Source organism: Pogona vitticeps, chromosome 6, assembly GCF_051106095.1.
Source record: "Pogona vitticeps strain Pit_001003342236 chromosome 6, PviZW2.1, whole genome shotgun sequence".
In the NCBI taxonomy this organism is placed as follows: domain Eukaryota; kingdom Metazoa; phylum Chordata; class Lepidosauria; order Squamata; family Agamidae; genus Pogona; species Pogona vitticeps.
In genome coordinates, this window is record NC_135788.1 from 118,414,466 (window position 1) to 118,435,970 (window position 21,505).

The window sequence follows — 21,505 nt, forward strand, 5'->3', positions numbered from 1 at the left end:
TTGGCTGTAGTCCATCAGAGTTATTTCTATTTCATCTCAAGTTCTATCTTTTTTTCTTTGTCCATGCTGAGGTGATATAGCGCTAAACTCATAGCTCTGCGTAATGATAATCTGATATAGTGCTAAACTAGTAGCTCTGCGTAGCGATAATCTGATATAGCGCTAAACTAGTAGCTCTGCGTAGCGATAATCTGATATAGCGCTAAACTAGTAGCTCTGCATAGTGATAATCTGATACAGTATAACGCTAAACTAGTAGCTCTGTGTAGCGATAATCTGACATAGCGCTAAGCTCAGTAGTCTTATTTTAAAACAAATGAATTTGGAGGAACTAGGGGAAAAAATTTCAGGAGTTGGTGTTCCCACTATCCAGACATCACACGCAGCTTAGTACACCACCAGAATAGCACCCGCAACCATGCCTCCCTGTCCTTTTGGGAAATGAAACAACAGATTGCATGGGGGAAAGCCCATTTGAATTATTCTGGCTTGAAAAAAAGTAGAAGTCCTTAGTGGGGGGGGGGGAAATGACATTTGAAGGGTGGGTTTACAGTTCAATCCCCAAGGTGATCACAGACCTTATTCCTGTTCTTGGGTATTTAGGTTTAAACCCATAAACCTTATGGCACCAATGAAAAAAGTGAGGGCAGGAAATAATGAAGAAGGGCATGAATCAAGTAGCTTAAAGCTGGAGATTCCTCTGATTTTAATCTAGAACCTCTATTTCCAAACCCAACAGCAACGGTGCTGAGGTGCAAAGGCTCCATTGAAAGTTTCCCCCACCCCCCACGAATCTGGATAAAAGGGACCCCCTTTGGCCAGCTTTATTTCATCCTATTTCAAAAACAGTGGTGTTGGAACAAAACATTGATTATGCGTATCCAGGAAGAGTCGGTCCACCCACAGAGTTTGCATGAATGATACCTTGCCGGCGATAAAAATGGGAATCTCCGGGCTCGGAGCACCAGGCAGAGGTCTGAGCCGTCCGGAGATAGGAAGCACCGCAGGGAATCCAACATGGGCCATATCCGATGGGTAAGTTCTCCAAAACGTGGTCCTTCCACTTTGCAAAGAAGATAGGGCTTCCTGGCTTCCGAGAGGGCTTGTTCTGGCCTATGGCTCCCAAACCCAGTTAGGCTGTCCTTGCAGGCGGGGTCTAGGATCTGTAGGCCAAAACAGATCAGCAGTTTTGACCTCTGGCTGCAGAGGCTGGGGGTTCGATTCCCCACTGTGCCTTCTTGACAGGGTCCCTACAGCTTCGCAGTTCTAAGGTGACAACGAAGCTTAAGGTGGACCATCATCAATGCTTGTGACACTGATGAAAGTTACTGGGCTACATCCTCTTATTCGGGTGATCGATTCAATTACGGCCATTAGGTGTGAACCAAAGTCTAGATCTTAATTCTCTAAGCGAGAACCCAGAAATCACAGGGGTGGCGGAGAGGCGCGTAGATGTTCACGCCGTAGGAGCTTAACTGCACTCGTGGCAAGACAGGATATTTTAAAAGAAACCAAGGCTGGCATCAAGGCCGGCTCTACCATTGCACAGAGGGACCAAACGAAAGACCTTGGGTCCCCAGATGTTCTTGGACTACCACTCCCATAAATCTTGGTCAGCACCATGAGTGGTGAAGGCTTTTGGGAGTGTCAGTCCGAGAAACACCTGGGGATCCAAGGTTCGGAACCCACTGGGTTAGAGCAGGGGAGTGGTTCCGTGAGACCTGGGTTGAAACCTTTGCTCACCTCTCTGGGTGACCTTAGCCAGGCCTGCGCTCCCTGCCTCAGCTACCCCCGCAAGGCTGTTATGTGCAGATAGAGAGCCTAATGAGGGACACCAAACGTTGGAAACAACTCGGCGCCCTGTTATAATCTGACGTTGGTCTCTCGTTAAATTACAGTCCCATGTAACATGCTAGCTGGAGAGCCCAGTGGGTTTAGATCTCTGGCTGCAGACCTAGAGGTTGGGAGTTCGATTCCCCCACGGTGCCTTCTGGGAGAAAGAGCCAACCTGGGGGGCCTTGGGCCAGCTGCGCCATCATCCCAGAGTGCCCCTAGAGGAAGGGAAGGGTAAAGCACTTCTGAGTCTTCTCTACCTAGAAAACCCTGGAAAAGGTTGCTATAAAGTCAGAATAGACTTGACAAGGCACTGTTGTTGTTGTTGCTATTGTTGTTGTTAACGTAATGCAGTTATATTATTGTTATTTGAACCAACGGTTTAATTACAGGTCAGCATGAGCTGATCTGGGACTTTTGTGGACCACAAAGAGTCTCGTGGTGCATTTGAGTGGCTCGTGAGATTCTTGATTGCATTTGTGACCACGGACGAACGTGGCTGCTGCCTTGGACTACGGTTCCCAGAATTCCCAGCCAATGCTGGATTTTGGGAGCTGTAGTCAGGGCTGCTTTTTTCCTTTACGGCTGAATTCCGCAAAGTGACATTTAAAGACAAAACAAACCCATATTGTCTTTCTGGACTGCCTTCCGTTTCTCTCTCGCAGATCGGGGTCTCTGGCTTTCTGCTCTCGGCGCTGCTGACTTATCGAGCCCAAGGCTGCTTTTCGACAAACAACTGCTGTCACAATACCGAAATCGGCCATTTTGAGAAGCGGATCCAGGACGAATTCAGATCAGCCCATTCTGAGCCCATGTCTTCTTCCAAAAGTTGCCAAGCCACGTCTGAAGGACCCTCGAGCAAGCGATCCACCTCTCCTTGGGAATATGTGTAAGTACAAAGAAGGGGCTAACTTCGAGCTACCCAACCATCCCATAATTCTGCCTGGGCGTCATGTAAGTCCAGCTGTCCTTCAAGAGCATCCACCCCAGATGCAGTGCCCACCAGGAGTGTTGGATTACAAAGCCCATGACGCGTAAAACTCAGTGAATACTGCCTGTTGTGCTATAACTCCCAGAAAACCCCAGATAACTTTTTTGGGAATTTAAATTAACTTTTCCAAGCTCTGACGATAGCTGGGTAATCCAGTAATTACATCTAAGACTCGGCTGGGCATCTGTGGCCCTCCAAGGGTTGTCGGGCTGCAGCATTGGCTCTCTGGGCTGGAACTGTTGGAAGTTGTAGTCCAGCAGTACCTGGAAGACTGCCATTGCTCAACCCAATCCAAACCTAACCCGGTATTTCCCTCCATATGGACACCAGTCCACCAAGGTCTACCACCTTTCTCTACCTTTCCTTCCATCTGATTGGTATCTACAGATAAACATGGTTTGTGGGATTTACAGATAAACATGGTTTGTGGGATTTACAGATAAACATGGTTTGTGGGATTTACAGTTAAACATGGTTTGTGGGATCTACAGATAAACATGGTTATGGTTTGTGGGATCTACAGATAAACATGGTTTGTGGCATCTACAGATAAACATGGTTTGTGGGATGTACAGATATACATGGTTTGTGGGATGTACAGATAAACATGGTTTGTGGGATCTATAGGTAAACATGGTTTGTCTTTTTGCTCAATGATTCATATAATCTTTTTCCTGGCTTGCAGATATCCTGGAGCCCATATTTCCTTGGTGAAGGAAGCATTTGAGTTCTTCCTCTTCCTCTAAAAATGTGTGGCAGGCGTCTTCTTTCTGTTTTATTTACAACAGTAAAAGCCACAGAGGGTGTTCTGACATTTTAAGGACCAGCAACGTTTTTCCCTTTGAGGACAGAAGCCCACTTCACTCGATGCTCATGGGCTGGAGTCTGGGGAAGGGTGAGCCTGGTAAAACGTGTTAGTCTTCAAGATGCCGGAAGACTCTTTATAATTTTTATTGTGACAGCCTAACACAGCTACCCCATTCCACCACTCTCGAAAGAGTAGCTAGCATGTGCGTTTCCTGTGGTCTTCTGTCCTGGTAGAGGGGCTTAAAAAGGGGAAGGCAGAAACAGGAGGTGGGAGCGCTGCTAGGCTTTGGGCTATATTTCAGAAGTGGGGTGTGGGTTTTTTTGGTGGGGAAGTTGTGGGGAGCTTCTCTTTTGCTCCTGTTGATGCCTCTTGGGGTTCTAATAAAACACACACACACACACACACACACACATGAACTTTGCATGCTCTTGGTCGGAGCGTCTCTCCCCGACGACCCACCAGATCGTCCCAGGCTGGGCGGCTCTGGGTAGCCGCCCCAAAGGGAGGCCCACAAAAGGCAGAGCCTTCTCCGCGGTGGCACCAACCTTATGGCACCAACTTCCAGAGGAGTTACACCAGCTCCCTCCCTGTTGTCATTTAAGACACAACTGAAAACATTGCCTTCCAGGGAGATCTTTCACACCAACAGTTGACGGTTCACCTCCTGTCTTCCTATGATCAGGAAACCGTCTCTGGTGCTGTTTGGTTTTTATACTGTTAGTATTTTAATTTTAGTGCTTACCTGTTTGTTTAATATAGGTTGTAGTCACCTGTGGACAGTGCTGTTGCACTAATGGGATAGTATATAAATTAAATTTTAAAATAAAGAGTCTTGGAAGAGGAGAGGTCATTTGCGGCTTCTTAACCATGACAGCTATGTGTAGAACCTCCATGTCTATGGCAGTCTAGCTGTGAACACCAGTTGGCAGCAGAGCAAAAGAAGTGAAGGCTTTTGGAGGGAGGTTTAAAACACAGTCAAGGCATGGGTGCACCTCATCCAGCAGTGCCACCTATAACTACCGTATTGTTCTGTGTATAAGACTATACTTTTGTCTAAAATCTTTAGACTAAAAATTGAGGGTCGTCTTATACACGGGAGTAAGCTGAGGAGAGAACAAAAACAAGTGGACAGGAAAGCAGGGATCAAAGCGATCCTGCAGTGCTTTGATCCCTTTCCCCCTACACTTGCTAAGCCCCATTTAGATTTCTTAATTTTGGATTATAAAAGTGGGGGAGGGCGTCTTATACATGGGGGCGTCTTATACACAGAAAAATACGGTATCTCCAGTGGATCTTGATGGATTGAAGGCAGGATTCAGCCTTGCCTTCATCTCCAATACCAGGAATTGAACCTGCGAACCTCTTTCCCCAGAGTAGATCCTCTACCAGTGAGCTGCAGAATCTCGACCGGATCCAGCCGATCCCTTCTTCCTCTCCCAAATTCGAAAGGACCACATTTTGAGAATGCGTTGGGAAGTTCTTGTTGATTTCTCTTTTTTTGACAATGACTCCCTCTGCCAGCATGACCGTTGGTGCGGAATTCTGGGAGTTGAAGTTTGGAACTTCCCCCACAAACTCTGGAACTTAGCCAAATGGTTAAAAATAAAATAAAATTAACTAGGAAAAAAAGAACGGTCTGCAAAGCTGGGCTGATCACTGAAATGACCCAAAAAGGCAGATAGAGACCCGATGTGCCGCAGCGGATAAAATGATAGCCTGGGATGCAGGAGACCTGGGTTCGAATTCCTGATCAGCCATAGAACCTCATGGGGAGAGTGTCACCGGCGAAACCACTCCTTACTTACTGGGAAAATCCTATTAGGTTCCACTTTGAATGCAGATCCCACATCTATAGCCACCTTCTGGCCCATTCAATCAGAGAGATAGAGACACAGAACACAGAGATAATTGGATTCTTTCCTTGCTGTCTCCCACAGGGAGGATTTTGACAACCAACGCTACCCTCAGCGGCTTTGGCAGGCCCGTTGCAGCTGTCACCGGTGTGTCTCCCTGGCTTCCTGCAAGGCCGGCCCCGGCGACGAACGTCTGTATTGTCTGCAAGAGCCGAATGGAAATTCCGTCGCTGTCCATCACCACGTCCTCGTTTTTTACCGCAGGCCTTGTCCCGGGAACCCCGAGAGGTTCTACCTAGATCCCCGGTTGCATCCTGTCAACGTGTCTTGCACTTGTGTAGCTGCCAGAAAAAGATGCCACGCGGACAAAGGAGGATGCTCGATCTAAACAGGGGCCGGTTGCAAGGATCACATCCAGAAAACACCCTGTTACAGCAGCTCCACCGGCTGCCGATCCGTTTCTGCGCACAATTCACCCATTCTAACCTATAAAGCCCTAATGGACTTGGGTGCAAGCTATCTCAAGGACTGCCTCTCCCTTTACGAGCCTCCCCGGATATTAAAATCATCTCTCAGTCCTGCCACCTTCAGAGATGTGTTTGGTGGGAACATGGGTGAGGGCCTTCTCTGTGGCTGCTCCTTTAGACTCTGGAACTCCCTCCCACTGGAGGCCAGCCTGGCCCCATCTTTGCTATCCTTCTGCAAGCAGGTAGAGACCTTTCTCTTCAGGGAAGCTTTCCCCCTCCATGATCAGCTGCCTGATTGGGATATTTAAATGGACTGTTGTGCTTTTGCTCCTTTGAATATGTTTTTGGTGTTGCTTTTCTAGACCTTTTTTTTTTACTATGGCACATGTATGACCCTTTTTACTTTTGATTATGTACTGTTTAAATGTTGTATTTTGGGGATGTAAGCTTTTAAAAAAGAGATTCCCAGTGTGGTGTTGTAGCGGATATACAGGCTAGGACTCTGGAGAACCAGATTCGAATTCCACTCGGCCATGGAAACTCCCTTTTGGAGTGGAATTAGTAAAATCGCTCCTTAAACGTCTCACTTGCCTCGAAAGCTCTATCAGGGTCGCTATAAGTTAGTTCCAACTTGACAGGACAGAACACCAAAGCTTTTTTTTTTAAAAGGATAAAGGTGGGATAGAAATATTTTAAATAAATAAATCTACAGAGGGACTCTTTAGAGCGGTATTTTGTAAATCACCAGGTTTTTATGCTGACGAAAGTAAGTGTTTGGAGGAGACTGTAGGTGTTTGGAAAACTGCTCCCTCTTGTAAACCAACGGCTACTCTATCTCTGACGTCCGCAAGCCAGCAGCAAGAGTATAACATGTCAATAATTTCCTCAGCCCTGAATTTCCATGCTGTGGAATTTCTATCTCTCATTCCATTGTTAAGGGCACAGAAGCTTCGGCGCAAAAAAAAGTTGGCAACCTGAATCAAACGTCAGTTGCCAACGATGTTGCACCTCCGCTTCTAGTTCTAGGCGAAAGGGACCCGGGGCCCTGCCATTTTATCCTTGGGTCAAGAGAAAATTTTCGTCTTCCTTTATTTCAAACGAAAACCACCCCATCCGCAGTCAGTGAAAAAAGTCGTCCACCTGAAACGGCCCACGAGGAAAATCTTTCAGGACTGGCGAAAAAACCAGCGTAGACTTTTCGAAGGAGATGATGGCAGGAATTGTTACAAAACTGACTGTTATGAGAAAGTCTAGGGTTTATCCTTCTACACCCTCTCCTTATGGCACGTTTGTATTCTCACACCTTTCTGTATATCAAGGTAGCTCCTTTTGACCTTATCCTGTTTTCCCATGGCTGCAATTCTGTTGCATCCACCGTGTTGATGTCCTCCAGATTTTTTGGAAGAAGTGAAAAATCCTCTCTTATTTATCATTTCTTCCCCCCACCAACTTTTCAATAAAACTATGTGGGGGAAAAATCAAAACGTGTCCAGCTTTTCCTTATTCGGTCAAGCTCTCCGCCTCTCCAACTGGCCCTCCCTCTGGTAGTGCCCGCCTGTAACACCCAAAATCCCCAACCCGCAGGGCTGATGAGACCTGTAGTCCAACAGAACCTGAGAAGGCGACACGCCCCCCCCTTCTGCTCTCCAGCGCCTCCTTCGGGCCCCAGTTGGGATCCCGGGCCTTCTTTCCTTTTTTCGCTCCCACCTACTCCTACTCCTCCCACGCTGGAAGGATGGAGAGAGCGTGGCCCCCCATCATAGCTCCTTCTTTCTCCCTGGCCTCCCAAAAGGCACCCCAACCGGACAATCGGCCACTTGTTCTCCCCCCCCCCCGGGGCCATCCGCTCCTGGCCCTGCAAGGACAATCGCTCATTGTCCGGGATGGTTGAGATGCCAGGGGGGAAAGGCCAAGGTGGACCCAGAGAGAGAGAGACACCCCCATCACTTGGTCCAGCAGAGACGAGGCCTGGAGGGGGTCCAAGTGGGGGATTGGATCAACGCCCCCCCCCAGGATGGAGACCAGATTTCAGACATTTTTCCCTTTCCCACACTGGGTCCTGGGAGATTTTTCTGCCTCTTTTCCTACCCACCATCCTTTTTTGACCTCTCTCTTTGCAGTCCTTCCCCTTTCTTTCCCTTCCCCTCTGCTACCCCCTTCTTCTATTCCCCCCCCTTGAAACCCTGGTTTCCTCTCCCCCCCATGCATGGAAAGCCGGCCGGGTGCCAAGCGTAGTGCAACAGACGCCTCCTTTCATCTCTTCTTGGGCCTTCCCCCCTCCATCCCCTTTCTCTCTCCCCCCCCTTCCCAAAGCATCCTCCCCCCCCCCCAAAGGCCAGCACTCCAAAGCGGCAGGATGGGGGAACAGGACGAGCCGGCTGGGGGGCTGCAGGGCTTTGCCCTGGACAAGGACTTCCTGCGCTCCCCCAAAGGGGTGCTGATGGAGGCAGAGCTGGTAACAGACCCCCACCCCACCCCTCCTGATTCTTCCCCCCCCCAAACACACCCTCTCTCTTCCATGCCTCAGCCTCCCCACTTCGGTCTCTTTGCAATGCGCTTTTCCTCCACTCTCTTGCGCTTCAGTTCTGGATTCTGCTTCAAGTTGGCTTTGACTGTTTTCTGTTCTTGACATCCCTCCTGCTTCATCTTCATCCTTTCCCCCCCCCCCAATTCTCTGGTTGCTTTGCTTCCCTTCTTTTTTCCCTCTGACCTGTCTATCCGCACCCATCTCCCTGGTTGATCCTCCCCCCCAACTTTCTTAAGGAAATCTTCCTTCCTGAAATAGATCTCCTGGCTGGCCGCTGGCGTTAACTTTCTATTCTTCGCCTTCTTCCCCCCTTTTTTGCTACCCATAGGTTCCCAAATCCATTACTACTGCATTTCTGAAGACCCCTCGCTTTCCGACCCACACATATCCTTTTACTTGCCCCCCCCCCACTTTGCTCTGTCCAGGGTCCTCTCTGGTCGATGGGCTTCCAGGCAGTAGATCCAGGCAGGGCTTTTGACATTTTCCTCCTGCATTCACGAAAGCAGGCCGGACGGGGTTTCAGGGGGGGTCAACAGCTTTTCTTTTTAACCACCTGGTTCTCTTCAATTCCTTCCTTCCTTCTTTTTTTTTTCACACCCCAGAAAATTTGGAGGGCAGGGAGAGAGAGAAACAGTGCCTTTTGTCCAGTAACTTTAAAAAAACCTTCCTTTTTGAAGCCATCTTACACCCTGGGGTGGGTGTTTGCAAGCTATAAATTAGAAAAAGGGGTTATGAGGTGGCTGAGGGGTTGCTTAGAGATCACTCTTATATATCCCTTGAAGGCATGGGTTCCTAAGCTGGGGGCCGAGGCGTGTTTTCTGGGAGGGTCACCACAATTATTTTTAGTTTGCCGTTATTTTTACAAGTTGCTTCACCGCAAAAGGGTTTCAGCCCTTAGGTATTGCCCGAATGCAAGTACACCCCCTTGCATTAAATATTAGGTTAGAATTAGATTCCTTTAAAAAATGTATTTTTAATAGGTTTTCTTTACTCCACTGGAAATATCTTTTTATGCAAATGTGACACACACTGGGGGTGTGTGTGTGGGTGTGTATGTGTGTTTGTGTGCATTTTGGAGGTTATTTGGCTATTCTAAAAGGGACTCATGACTTGAAAAAAACTTGTGAAGCACCTTTTTAATGGGATCCCTTGCTTAAAGGGTAGACTCAGGAGAACACGTTCAGAACAGCTTTCCTCAAACTGGCAGGTCGCTAGACAAAGTTGGGCTAATACCACAGTTTCCATCATCCCCAGATGACATGGTTCATGGTTTGCTGGGTTGTGTCTCCTTCTCCCCATTCCTAACCCCCCCCCATTTCCCAGGGCCTCTGCTTCTTGGTCTTCCTGCTGCTCACGGCCTCCGTGTCCGCCTACATGGGGGCTGCGCTGCTGGAGGTTTTGGTGACGTTGGCATTCCTTGGACTGCGAGCCACGCACTACTATGAGCGCCTAACCCGGGTCAACTGGCCCTGCCTGGTAAGTCACTCCACCTCCACCTGTCATGTTGTCGTGTTCTGCCTTTGTTCCCCCCCCCAGTTTAACCAGTTGGTGACTCTTATGTCTCCCACGGCAGGACTTCCTTCGCTGTGTTAGCGCTGCAATTGTCTTCACTGTGGTGGCCTTTGCCGTGATAGCGGCCAGTCACGAGGGGTCCGCTGTGTCAGCCTTTGTGAGTTACCCCCCTTTCTCTCGGTCTCACTTGTTCACTTCCTGGCTAGGCCACACCCCTTATCATGGCTCCTCCCCCTGGGACCCTAAGGAGGGAGGTGGGCCATGTAGGGCCCCAGAGACCTTCGAGGGGGGGGCCTTCGGGAATATTTCTAAACCTCAAGTGGCAAATCAGAATCTCCCAAAAGTCAAGGGGGTGATTTGCTTTTTTAAATGCCATCTTTAAATTAATTTAGTACTTGTTGAATCTTAAATTACCGCATTTTCCTGTGTATGAGACTATACTTTTGTCTAAAATCTTTAGACTAAAAATTGAGGATCATCTTATACACGGAAGTAAGATGAGGAGAGAACAAAAACAAGTGGAGGGGAAAGCAGGGATCAAAGCGATCCTGCAGGGCTTTGATCCCTGCTTTCCCCTCCACTTGCTAAGCCCCACTTAGATTTCTTAATTTTGGATTAGAAAAGTGGGGGGCTTCTTATACATGGGGGTGTCTTATACATGGAAAAATACAGTAAGTTTAAGTTCTAAACCAACATGGTTGGAAACCAGAAGAGAATAGCCAACTCCTTTTTTGGGGGGGGAGGAACTTACCTAAAACAAAACTAAGGGTCTATATAAAACTGGCAGAGGGTTCTCCGGATTCTGTAATTTTTGATCTGCCACCTTTGGGGCCAAAAACAATGGAGTGGAGGAGAGTTGAGTGTAGCCCTCTAAGATCTATAGGAGGGCAGGCATTGTCATGGACCCTCTGAAGTCACTCACCATTGCCCCCTTCCATATGTGGGTCCCTAAGCACAAATGCCTGACGTCTCTTCATCTCCCGTTTTGGAAATTCATGGCTTTCTGTCTTTTTCCCAGGTCTTCAGCCTTATCGTTATTGCCGTTTTCTGCTTTGACGCCTATAAAACCTACAGGGCAGAGATGGGATCGGAGCAGGGTGAGCAGAACGTGGACGCCACGAAGTTCTGAGGATGCACAAAGGGTGGCACAAACCGAGGATGAAGTAGAGCGGTGGTTCCCAAGCTGGCTTCTCTAACTGGGCTAGAACTCCCAGGAACCTTCAGCACTAGCTGTGCTGGCCAAGTACCATATTTTTCCATGTATAAGACGCCCACCACTTTTCTAATCCAAAATTAAGAAAAATAAGTGGGGCTTAGCAAGTGTAGGGGGAAAGGGATCAAAGCACCGCAGGATCGCTTTGATCCCTGCTTTCCCCTCCACTTGTTTTTTCTTCTCTCCTCAGCTTACTTCCGTGTATAAGACGACCCTCAATTTTTAGTTTAAAGATTTTAGACAAAAGTATAGTCTTATACATGGAAAAATATTGTATTTCTAGGAGTTGTAGTCAAAGAACATTTGGGGGACCCAACGTTGGGAACCATGGGCTAGAGTCTCCAGGGGCGGAAGGCGTTGTGGCAGTCATAACTAAGAGTCCCCTGGGACCTTAAAGACTTACGGCACCACAACTCGACGAAGATGTAGGACGTGGCATCAACTTTTGTGGCCTGAAGCTGACCTCATCAGATGATGAGCTAAGTTGCAGACCATGAAAGCATATGTCAAATGAAGCTTCTTGATTCATAAACAGGCCCAAGATTCTGCCCCCGTTGATGCCTTCTAAAAGGTACAGGGGGCAACATTGCTCCAGAGGCCTCTGGGTCTCCCAATTTACAGCCATTTGCTTGAAAATATTTTTGACCACTAGAGGGCACTCAGGAGGGGGCTTTTTCAGAAAAACAAGGCCAATTTTTTTGCAAGAAAAAAAATTGCAGGGGTATCCGAGGTGCCGCCTTACAAGGCCCAGAGAAGGGCACACATATCCGCTGCCCACCCGTGAGCAGGCCAAGGATCAGAGAAAAGTGGGTGACGTTGAGGCCAGAGAGCAAATGTGATCGGACACCCACAAGTTTCGGCAAAGCAATTTATTTCACTCTAATGGTGTCTCGGACTCTCCTTATAGCAGATCAGTGTTGTGTGTTGGCCCAAACAGGCGCATGACCTCTTATGCTTTTGTTTTTACAGAATCCGATCTTGGTTGATTAAATCTGTGTGCTTCTCCCCCCCCCCCCTTGTGGAAGAAAGCTACGCACACGCAGGGGCAACGGCTGCCGGCGGCCCCTGCCGCCCCCCACCCGCACGAGTCTCCCCCGCAGACGGTCTCCTATCTGATGACGCTTCTCCATCGAAAGCCCTCCCGTCTTCCTACCAGTGCCCGGGGGGGCTGATCTCCCCCCCCAATCCTGTTCGTTGTGCAGGAGCAAAGAGCCCTCTGGAATCCGTGTCCCTCCAGAAGAGGCCTTGTTGCCTGTTTTTTCTCTCCTCCAACCTCCCCCCCCCTTTTAAATGGAATGACATAGGGGACATGTCAATGCCGGTGTTGACTCCTGCAATGATGATGATGATGATTTTGTATTTAACTTGCTGGGAGAGACGAGATTAAAGGTGCTTTTAATATGGCCCAGCGCATGTCTCTGAGTCCATGTGAGCATGAAGCCAGACGGACCCGTATGGCTGTGCACGTCAATATGAATTTGTGTCGGGTATTTGACTGGGAATGGAAATAGGGTCGGATGGATCAGTGTGCGGAAAAGTTACACCAGCCATGCTGGCTGAGAGATTCTGGGCGTTACGCTCCAGAAAGGTCTCCTGCCCCCAGCTGGGCCAGAGAGGAAGCTTGGCCCACATGAGAGAGAAACTGTGAGCATGGAGCACGCCGGTATCTGTGTGTGCAGATACAATGGGAGGGTGTAACTCAGCGGTTTAGACGGAGCCAGAGGTTGGGACTTTGATTCCCCCCCCCGGGGGCCTCCTTGACAGAGATTGTACTCGATCATCCATAAAGGGATGTGTAGGGACGTGGTGGCGCTGTGGGCTAAACCGCAGAAGCCTCTGTGCTGCAGGGTCAGAAGACCAGCAGTCGTAAGATCGAATCCACGCGACGGAGTGAGCGCCCGTCGCTTGTCCCAGCTCCCGCCAACCTAGCGGTTCGAAAGCATGCAAATGCGAGTAGATAAATAGGTACCATCTAGGTGGGCAGGTAAACAGCGTTCCGTGTCTAAATCACACTGGCCATGTGACCACGGAAAGATTGTCTTTGGACAAATGCTGGCTCTATGGCTTGAAGAGCGGGATGAGCGCCGCCCCCTAGAGTCGGACACGACTGGACAAAAATTGTCAAGGGGAACCTTTACCTTTTTATCCATAAAGTCCCTTCCACCTCTGCTGTTCTCAGATGAGTGTACAAAAATGTCTAGGGCACCAGAAGCTTAAGGGAGACACGGGCCATGGGGAAGACAACATCTTTTGGAAAGGTGTGCATTTTAGTTACTTTGGGGACATGCAATTGAGGAACTCAAATTGGCCCCAGGGGTGTAGGGGAAATCTGAAAGGGAAGGTGTCCAGTAACGCAGCCCTGCTACTAGGAGAGTAAAAAAAAAAAAATGCAAGCATCTGGATTTGGACTCAGCAACGAATGAAGAGCAGGTCTTTTGCAAATGGAATGGCTCTTAATTCCCTATTTTTCCTCCAATACTTTGCATTAAAACACAGGGGGGGTTTTTTGCAACAATTTCCCATTCCTGGGGAGAATCGAGTTCTTTGGCAGCGGTGAACAGGGCTGCAGCTAAGCTCAAGGGACCAGCGAAACGTGGGGTGGGGGTGCTGGCAACGGATGCTAGTCCTCAATCATCAGAGAGTCTTGGAGCCTCAACCCTTCAAGACCAAGTTTCCTTACACCACTGATTTATACTGACCGGCTTAAAGAAGCCAAGGTCTTCCCCGGGAGGATTAGAGGAAGATCCACTGACGATCCGTTGGTTTTTAAGACACCCACAACGCTTCATGTTTCATGTTCGTTACACTTTTCTAATTAGATTCACAGGGTATGTCTCTGGAGGGCTGTGTGGAAGGAGTGTGATTTTCCAGACCGGCCACTAGGTTGTGCTATAACCTGGGAAATAAAAAGTGGTGGAAACTTGGATGGCCAGACCTGTGGATGCTCAGTCAGAACACCAGAGGGCGCAAGGGAGCCATAATTCCCAAATTCTGGATTTGTGTTATTATTATTTTTTTGGAAAGCCTCAACCACAGGTCTGGTTATAAAACAAATGTCTTCTTCAGACAGCAAGTTATTTGCAGCTGGAAGGGCAGCTTGGAAATCTGTACCTGTTGAGTATCGACCTCTGAGAAAGTTGTGACAAACACTGCTTTTTCTGGTGAAAAAGGGGATTTCATGGTACGGGCAGTCAATAGGAGATCGTTAGATTTGCGGTTCAACTTTATTAATCACACTATGCTACAGTGGATTCAAAGAGGCCGGCAGCTCAGCGCCGCTTTCGTTCAGCCGACGATCGCCCAAACTCCTCACTCTTCGTCATGAAGTTTCTGGAAGAGAGAAGCGGAGAAGGGAAATAGTGAGGAAGGAGTAGGTATGTAGAAGAGGTTGAAAGAACATGGGAAGATTAAGGGATGGACCAGAGAGGGCTGGTCTTGAGAATGGGCTCTGCTCAAGCAAGTTAGTGATTCATACTCCCCAAGGGTAGGGCCCGGCTTAGATGTGGCTTTGGAGATTTCACATTTATTTCTAGGGGGAAAAAGACTGCTAGTGAAATGAAGGAAAAAGAAATAAAGTAGGACCCCCCCCCTTTATCTCCACGGGGACGAGTTCCAAGGCCCACTCCAGAGATCCTGAAAAATGCAAATTTTAGCAAATGCTATTTTAATAGCAAATGTCCTCTGGTTCCCTCTAATGGCCTGTTCTGGTCATTACAGGGTGGGAATATATCTCTCTAGCGAACACTAGGCATAGCATGGTCACTGGCTCCTTCTAGTGGTCAGTTCTGGTAACGTCACCTATAGAAAGATGCATTTCTAGGATTTTTCTTTTAATGTTTTTAATATTTTCAGACCACGGATAAAGGAATCAGCTGTTCTGATCCCACAGATGAGGGGAGTCCTACTGTACTATGAAAATAACATTTAAAAGTCCACAAAAGGTGGGAAAGAGAGAGAGAGAAAGCAAGGCGGGAGAAAAGGAAATCGGAAGGAAACAGAAAGACCCAGGAAGTAAAAACACATGGGTTCATAGGGCGCCCTCTGCTGGCTATCAGTGAGAATCCACCTCGTGGCACTTTTTTGGCACCTGGCTCCTAGGCCATTCCCTCCCTGCAGCTAAGCAGTGATATTCACCTTTCCTCCCACATCACGGGTCTTGGCCTTCAGCTTGTTGACCTGGGACTCGGCGATGTCCGCCCGCTCCTCGGCTTCATCCAGCTCATGCTGAACCTTCCGGAACTTGGCCAGGTTGGTGTTGGCTTGCTCTTCCTGGGAACGGCAAACAAATGAACAAAAAAAATTGAAATAAAACTTCCGGTGCCTTACTTGTTATGAGTTGGTTCCATCTTATGAAAGAGCAGTCTCCAAAATATCCAGCTGTCAACTGCCCTGCTCAGCTCTTGCAAATTCAAAAGCCGTGGCTTCCTTGGGGGAGTCTGTCCATCTCGTATTTGATCTACCTCTTTTCCTACTGTCTTCCACCTTTCCCAGCATTATTGTCTTTTCCAGAGAATCCTGCCTTCTCAGGATGTGCCCTAAATAGGACAGCCCCAGTTTCAATACTTTTTGCCTGAAGCATCACAAGGCCAGCTTGTGGGGCCTAGAGGTAAGTCGTCTGATTTATCAAAGCTATCCTGTAAAGCGTGAAGTGACCGTACGATCCATGCAGTCTAGCAGCTCAGGTTTAGCAAAGCCTTTCCTGGTTGGCAAAGGAGAGGCAGTCCTTAAAAATACTGTAGCTGCAATCTGAGCTTTCAGGCCCTTGAACCTCTTTAAGCAACTGTTTTTGAGAAGGACAGCCGAAAAGTGGGGCTGCAGCCAGAAAACTCACCGCTTCCTCTGCCTGTCTCTTATAGGCTTTGACCTTCAGCTGCAACTTGTCTACCAGGTCTTGGAGTCTCAGCAAGTTTTTCTTATCCTCCTCAGTCTGCAAACGAGGAAAACATGCAAAGAAAAAGGAGAACAAAGGCCATAAGCTGTCTCTCCATCTTTTTTCAGTAGGGAGTTCATGCCAAACCATGGTTTTTTGTGACATATGTACCCATATCGTCTCATAAACTGTGGTTTGTAAAGAAACCACCAAAGGGCATCCAGGAACTAAGGTTTGAAACTGGCTTGCTTCCAAACCACAATTAAGTCATGTCGCTCAGACTTCGGAGTTCATACTTCAGGCTTGGATCCATGGAATCTTGTGTAAAGTTGTACAAACCATGGTTTACTGGTATGCCTTTACTATAAACCATAATTTGGAATACAAACGAGTTAGCCCAAACCATGGTTTGGAGTTGTGTGCGAACCACTCCAAAATGCAATAGCTCAGTTATTTCTGATACCCATAAGAACGAATGGGTTTTGCTCCCTCAAATATTCCTGCCAATTGTACCTCCTTCGAATCAGCTTTTTTGCTCCGTTGCTCTATCAACAGTTTCCTGAGCTCCTTCTTACAACCACTGTATCTTTTATCTAAGTTCCCTCTGACCAGCGGCAAATAATGGCTGCATCACAAATATGACACACACACCCTGGGCTGTACTATACCCTTTGTTGTTGTTATGTGCCGCCAAGTCGCCTCTGACTTACAGCGATCCTATGAATGAGTGACCTCCAAACTGCCGTGTCCTCAGCTGCTCTGCTCAGCTCTTGTAAACTCAAACCTGTGGTTTCCTTTAGAGAATCCCTCCATCTCGTATCGGGTCATCCTCTTTTCCTGCTGCTTTCCACCTTGCCCATCCTTATGGTCTTTTCCAGAGAATCCTGCCTTGTCAGGATGTGTCCAAACATGGGACAGCCTCACACTAACATTTATTTGACTTTCAAAAGTCTCTTGCACATTCTAGGAAGTAAGGGGAGTTATTTTTTTTTAAATTGTATCTCCTGAGCTGTTTTGGGCTGGGGCAGGGCTTTCTTCAAAATTAGAAGTGGTCCAGATGTTTTTTGGAGGGGGGGAACCCTCCTGCCCAAGCCTAAAATAGGTCAAGAAAGGACCAAACATGTGACCAAAAGCAGAAGTGTTTTCAGTCCTTATAACTCTGGATATTCCCCATCTTTGTTAAGGGGTTCTTTATACCCCGTTTCTATCCCAGCCCAATCCAACGCCTTGTGAAGCCCAACCAGAAGGCGAGTCCTCAAGCCACACGCGCACCTGGTAGGTCAGCTCCTTGATGCGCCGCTCGTACTTGCGCATGCCTTTGACATTCTCAGCATTGCGCTTCTGCTCGGCCTCCAGCTCGTTCTCCAACTCCCGTACGCGGGCCTCCAGTTTCTGGAGTTGCTTCTTGCCCCCCTTCAGGGCCAGCTGCTCGGCCTCGTCCAGCCGCAGCTGCAGGTCCTTGATGGTCTGCTCCATGTTCTTCTTCATGCGCTCCAGGTGGGCGCTGGTGTCCTGCTCCTTCTTCAGCTCCTCTGCCATCATGGCCGCCTGCCGCCATGTTTGAGAGAGGAGAAAACGGGAGGATGAGTTCAGGACAACCAACCCTGTCCATGCCAGGAGAGTTGCTGAACAGTTCAGTGGTTTGGGTCTCTGGCTGTTTCGCCAGAGGTTGGGAGTTTGTTGCTTCCTTGACAGGGACTGGACGCGATGATCTGTAGGGTCCCTTTCTAGCTCTGCAGCTTTAAGATTATGGTTGCAGTTCCCCCAAAACTTATGACATGCTTATTTTTGTGCACATGGCCAAGGCACAGCTCTCAAATCACACTCAGCCATGCTCATAGCCACAGGATGGCCTCCTCCTTCTCACTTCTCCAAAGGAAAGGGCCGTTCCTGGTTATATGCTGGTCAGGGCCATGCACGGTCACCCAATTTCAACTGGAGACCAGTTCAGAATGGTGGAATTCACCTCGGCTTCAATCTGAAATCCTCTGTGTCCCACCCGAATCAAGGAAACCAGCTTGAGAAGGGCTGCCCGCAGTGGTCCCCAACCTTGGGCCTCCAGATGTTCTTGGACTACAACTCCCAGAAGCCTTCACCACCACCTCTGCTGGCCAGGATTTCTGGGAGTTAAAGTCCAAGAACATCTGGATGCCCAAGGTTGGGGACCACTACGCTAAGCCATTGCCACAATGCCTTTCTGCTTCATCCCAGCTGTGTTTTAAGGGGTGGGGAAAATGGCCCAGTTCTGGATGAAGAGTGCCAAGCCCACCCGCCCACCCTTTATCTCTTTCCCACTCACATCTGTGATGGCTTTCTTGGCCTTCTCCTCCGCATTCCTGCACTCCTGCACCGCTTCGTCCACCTCCGACTGAAGCTGGGACAGATCGGACTCCATCTTCTTCTTTTGGTTGATGAGGCTGGTGTTCTGTGGAGGAGGAGAAGATGCCGTGGCACAAGCCAGGAAGAAGCCGAGATGCCAAGGAGCAGCTTGGCGGTTAAGAGTGTGTGAACAGAGTCAGGGCCGGCCCTGCCATTAGACCGTGGGGTGTTCCTCTACGTTAGCTGCCATTTGGGGGGTCATGAAAGGCAACAAATTGTGGGTTGTTAATTTATTCTTGTTGTCTTTTCACTCCCAGGGAGTGGAGAGTGATGCTTGTATCACTCTTAACCGACCAGATAGGCGGGATATAAATAAAATAAATAAATAATTTTTTTGCCCCAATATAACTTGGTTAGCTTTTGGTATTATGCATCTTGAGTTAGGGGTAGTATCATCTGCTCATCCGTTTGGATAAAATAATGTCTTCAACGGACCCTTTCCTGTATCCCTTACAAACGCCCAGGATAGCTTTCAGTATATTTAATCTGCCCATCGAGGGGATCATAATATTGGCCTCCCTCACAGGGTTGTAGTCAAGATGGACAGCCAGAGGCCACTCCCAGCCTCTGCAGGAGGTATCCACCCCTTTGGTTTTAAAATTAAGAGTTCCACAGTGTAACATTGAGTGATCATGGCTTGGGGTGGCTTCTGGATGGTGTGACTGTCCAGGATTAGGCCACATTTTTGTGGGGAAGGGGAGTCTTGAGGCCTTTGGGAAACCAGACGTGACCAACGAGCCACAAAGCCACCCACACCCCTTTGACTAAAAACAGGCGACGCCCTTGGTGCGAAACATGAAAAACCATAGCGATGTGGCCAAGGACGGCACGGGGAGGATCTTCTAAAGGTCTGCAGAAACGCCGGCTCACCTGGGAGTGAAGAAGCTGAACCCGTTCGCTGGCCTCGATCAACTCCTGTTCGGCCAGTTTCCGGCCACGCTCCGTCTGCTCCACCACGCTACGCAATTCTTCCAGCTCAGCCTGCAACAAAGCGTTCCTTCTCTCCACGATGGCGATGTTCTCCTTCAGGTCCTCGTTAGCTCGTAGGAGGTCGTCCAGTTGGATCTGGCTGTCCTGGGTGACCAAAAACAGACAGTCCTGTTTTCCAACATGGACAGCTCTTGGCCTTCCTTCGCCAAGGTTGGCCAAGCTCTCCTCCCCATCATCTCCAGATGGAGATGCTGGAACAATGGACCGCAAAATGTCTCAGACCGTGTTACCTTGAGGTGGGCCTGAGTGATTTTGAGGTGTTTCTGGGCCTCCGATGCCACCCGATTAGCTTGGCTCAGCTGGATCTCCATCTCGTTGAGGTCGCCCTCCATCTTCTTCTTCACCCTCATTGCCTCGTTCCGACTCCGGGTCTCGGCATCCAGAGAAGCCTGAAGCGAGTCCACCGTCCTCATGTGGTTGCGCTTGGCCTGTTCCATCTCTTCATCCTTTTCGGTTAATTTGCGCTCAATGTCGGCCTTGATCTGGTTGAACTCCAGCTGAGCTCGGAGGATCTTGCCTTCCTCGTGTTCCAGGGAAGCCTGGAGGGTAAGAACCATATTTTGGATGGAAGGAGAGAAGCAAAATGGCCGAGCCAAGGAAAGCTTCCGTGAGGTAATTCATAAACTATTGAAAGACATACTGATGTACAAAGAATTTTGATGGATTGGTGTTAAGGTCTGAGTACATGCCACAGCTAATTGTGGCTAATTCATGAGCGTGGGAGCCCACCTTGGTTGTGCCATCAGGTGTATGGCAAGTCACACAGCTGAGACACACAATGGCATCTCACCAATTAGCCATAATTAGCTGTGATAAATTAGGCAATCTTTATACAAAAAACAACAGGGTTCTGGCCGATGCGTGAGAGAAATGTTCTTTGCTTCACACGCACAGATATTTTGGGGTACTCTCTGTCCTAAGGTCACCCAGAAAACTTTGGAAAAGTAAAATATATTTTCCGTTTTCTGAAAGATGACCGCACAATACAGTGGGTAAAGATGACCGTAGATACATGTGGGATGTCGTGTTTATAAACAAACATAGCATCAAGACCAAATCTGAAATTTGTGGCCGTCCAATGAGAAGAAGCAGCTGAAAGAGAGGAAACCACGGGACAAAAAGAGAAGAAAACATGGTATTTAATGGAGGCGAGCGAGCTGAAGACCTCAGGGGTTTAGGTGGTTGATTCCCACCCTGGGGTGGCTTTGGGCACGTTGCCCGTTCCCAGGGCAGCCCCAGAAGAAGGGAAGGGTAAATCAGGACTCTGTACCTAGGAAACCCTGAAAAGGGTCACCAGAAGTCAGAACTGACTTGACAGTACATGATATTATAACAGTCGGACTCCCTTATCTGCTGAATTACTTATTCGAGGTCTGAAAATATTTTTAAAAAACTAAAAGAAAAATCCTAGAAATATAGATTTCTAAAGATGAAGTTACCAGAATGGGCCACAAGAGGGAGCCAGAGACCATGCGATGGATAGAATTTGCTATCTTCATCGAGTTTGCTAGAATGTCAGTTTTTCAGCTTCAAGGCCAGAGGGGCACGGGGGGGGGGGCTTGAAACCGATTTCCCGCACCTACAAGAGTCTTGCTTTATTAAGAAAGTGGTCCCTTCTCACCTCAGCCTCTTCCAGCGCTGCCTGCAACTCCATTTTCTCGGCTTCTAGCTGCTTCCGCACCTTCTCCAACTCATGCATGCTCTTGGCACCTTCGCCCAGTTGCTCCGTGAGGTCAGAAATCTCCTCTGCCGTGAGAAAGCAAGCAAGTTGGGATCAGGCCCGGACGCAGAAATGAGCCCCGGGAGTCGGAGCCACCGAGCAAGCAGACATCCGAGGGAGGGTGAGGGTGGGGCGGGGTGGGGTGGCTCTGGCCGGTCTCCTCCTCACCCTGCAGGTTCTTGTTTTCCCTCCGCAAGGTGTCCAGCTGCTCCAGTGACTCCTCGTAGGCGTTCTTCAGCTTGAAGAGCTCGGTGCTGAGAGAGCGGGTCTCCTTCTGGGACGCCTCCAGCTCTGCCTGGGATTCCTCAAACTTCTGCTTCCACTCGGCGAGGATCTGCAGGA

At 48.7% G+C, this 21,505-nt stretch overlaps 3 protein-coding genes across 4 annotated transcripts in view; 2 read left to right on the forward strand and 1 right to left on the reverse strand.

The window, feature by feature from the left end:
* Positions 1-921: 921 nt before the first annotated feature.
* On the forward strand, positions 922-7,305 carry IL25 (interleukin 25). The gene is made up of 3 exons (XM_020809759.3): positions 922-1,035; positions 2,499-2,722; positions 5,570-7,305. The coding sequence occupies exons 1-3, from the start codon at positions 1,018-1,020 to the stop codon at positions 5,871-5,873; spliced, it is 546 nt and encodes a 181-aa protein (XP_020665418.3). The 5' UTR covers positions 922-1,017; the 3' UTR covers positions 5,874-7,305.
* Positions 7,306-7,882: 577 nt separating this feature from the next.
* On the forward strand, positions 7,883-12,608 carry CMTM5 (CKLF like MARVEL transmembrane domain containing 5). The gene is made up of 5 exons (XM_072977054.2): positions 7,883-8,407; positions 9,803-9,955; positions 10,053-10,148; positions 11,010-11,088; positions 12,174-12,608. The coding sequence occupies exons 1-5, from the start codon at positions 8,159-8,161 to the stop codon at positions 12,188-12,190; spliced, it is 594 nt and encodes a 197-aa protein (XP_072833155.2). The 5' UTR covers positions 7,883-8,158; the 3' UTR covers positions 12,191-12,608.
* A 1,801-nt stretch (positions 12,609-14,409) lies between these two features.
* Positions 14,410-21,505, reverse strand: part of LOC110087834 (myosin-6) — a 44,917-nt gene continuing 37,821 nt past the window's right edge. For both annotated transcript variants that reach the window (XM_078378334.1, XM_072977056.2), the window contains 9 exons: positions 21,332-21,497; positions 21,065-21,189; positions 19,674-19,982; positions 19,324-19,527; positions 18,374-18,499; positions 17,347-17,622; positions 16,036-16,131; positions 15,339-15,473; positions 14,410-14,534 (listed from right to left, as the gene is read on the reverse strand). In XM_078378334.1, coding sequence (XP_078234460.1) covers positions 14,514-14,534; positions 15,339-15,473; positions 16,036-16,131; positions 17,347-17,622; positions 18,374-18,499; positions 19,324-19,527; positions 19,674-19,982; positions 21,065-21,189; positions 21,332-21,497 — 1,458 coding nt within the window. In that variant the 3' untranslated portion in view covers positions 14,410-14,513. The remainder of the gene's footprint in view (positions 14,535-15,338; positions 15,474-16,035; positions 16,132-17,346; positions 17,623-18,373; positions 18,500-19,323; positions 19,528-19,673; positions 19,983-21,064; positions 21,190-21,331; positions 21,498-21,505) is intronic.

Bases quoted from the DNA above. Each gene is read 5' to 3' on its own strand.
- CMTM5 (XM_072977054.2), top strand. From the start codon at position 8,159: ATGGAAAGCCGGCCGGGTGCCAAGCGTAGTGCAACAGACGCCTCCTTT. The intron at 8,408-9,802 runs GTAACAGACCCC...CCCATTTCCCAG, and splicing joins TGCTGATGGAGGCAGAGCTG to GGCCTCTGCTTCTTGGTCTT. The intron at 10,149-11,009 runs GTGAGTTACCCC...TCTTTTTCCCAG, and splicing joins GGTCCGCTGTGTCAGCCTTT to GTCTTCAGCCTTATCGTTAT.
- IL25 (XM_020809759.3), top strand. The intron at 2,723-5,569 runs GTAAGTACAAAG...TGTCTCCCACAG, and splicing joins ACCTCTCCTTGGGAATATGT to GGAGGATTTTGACAACCAAC.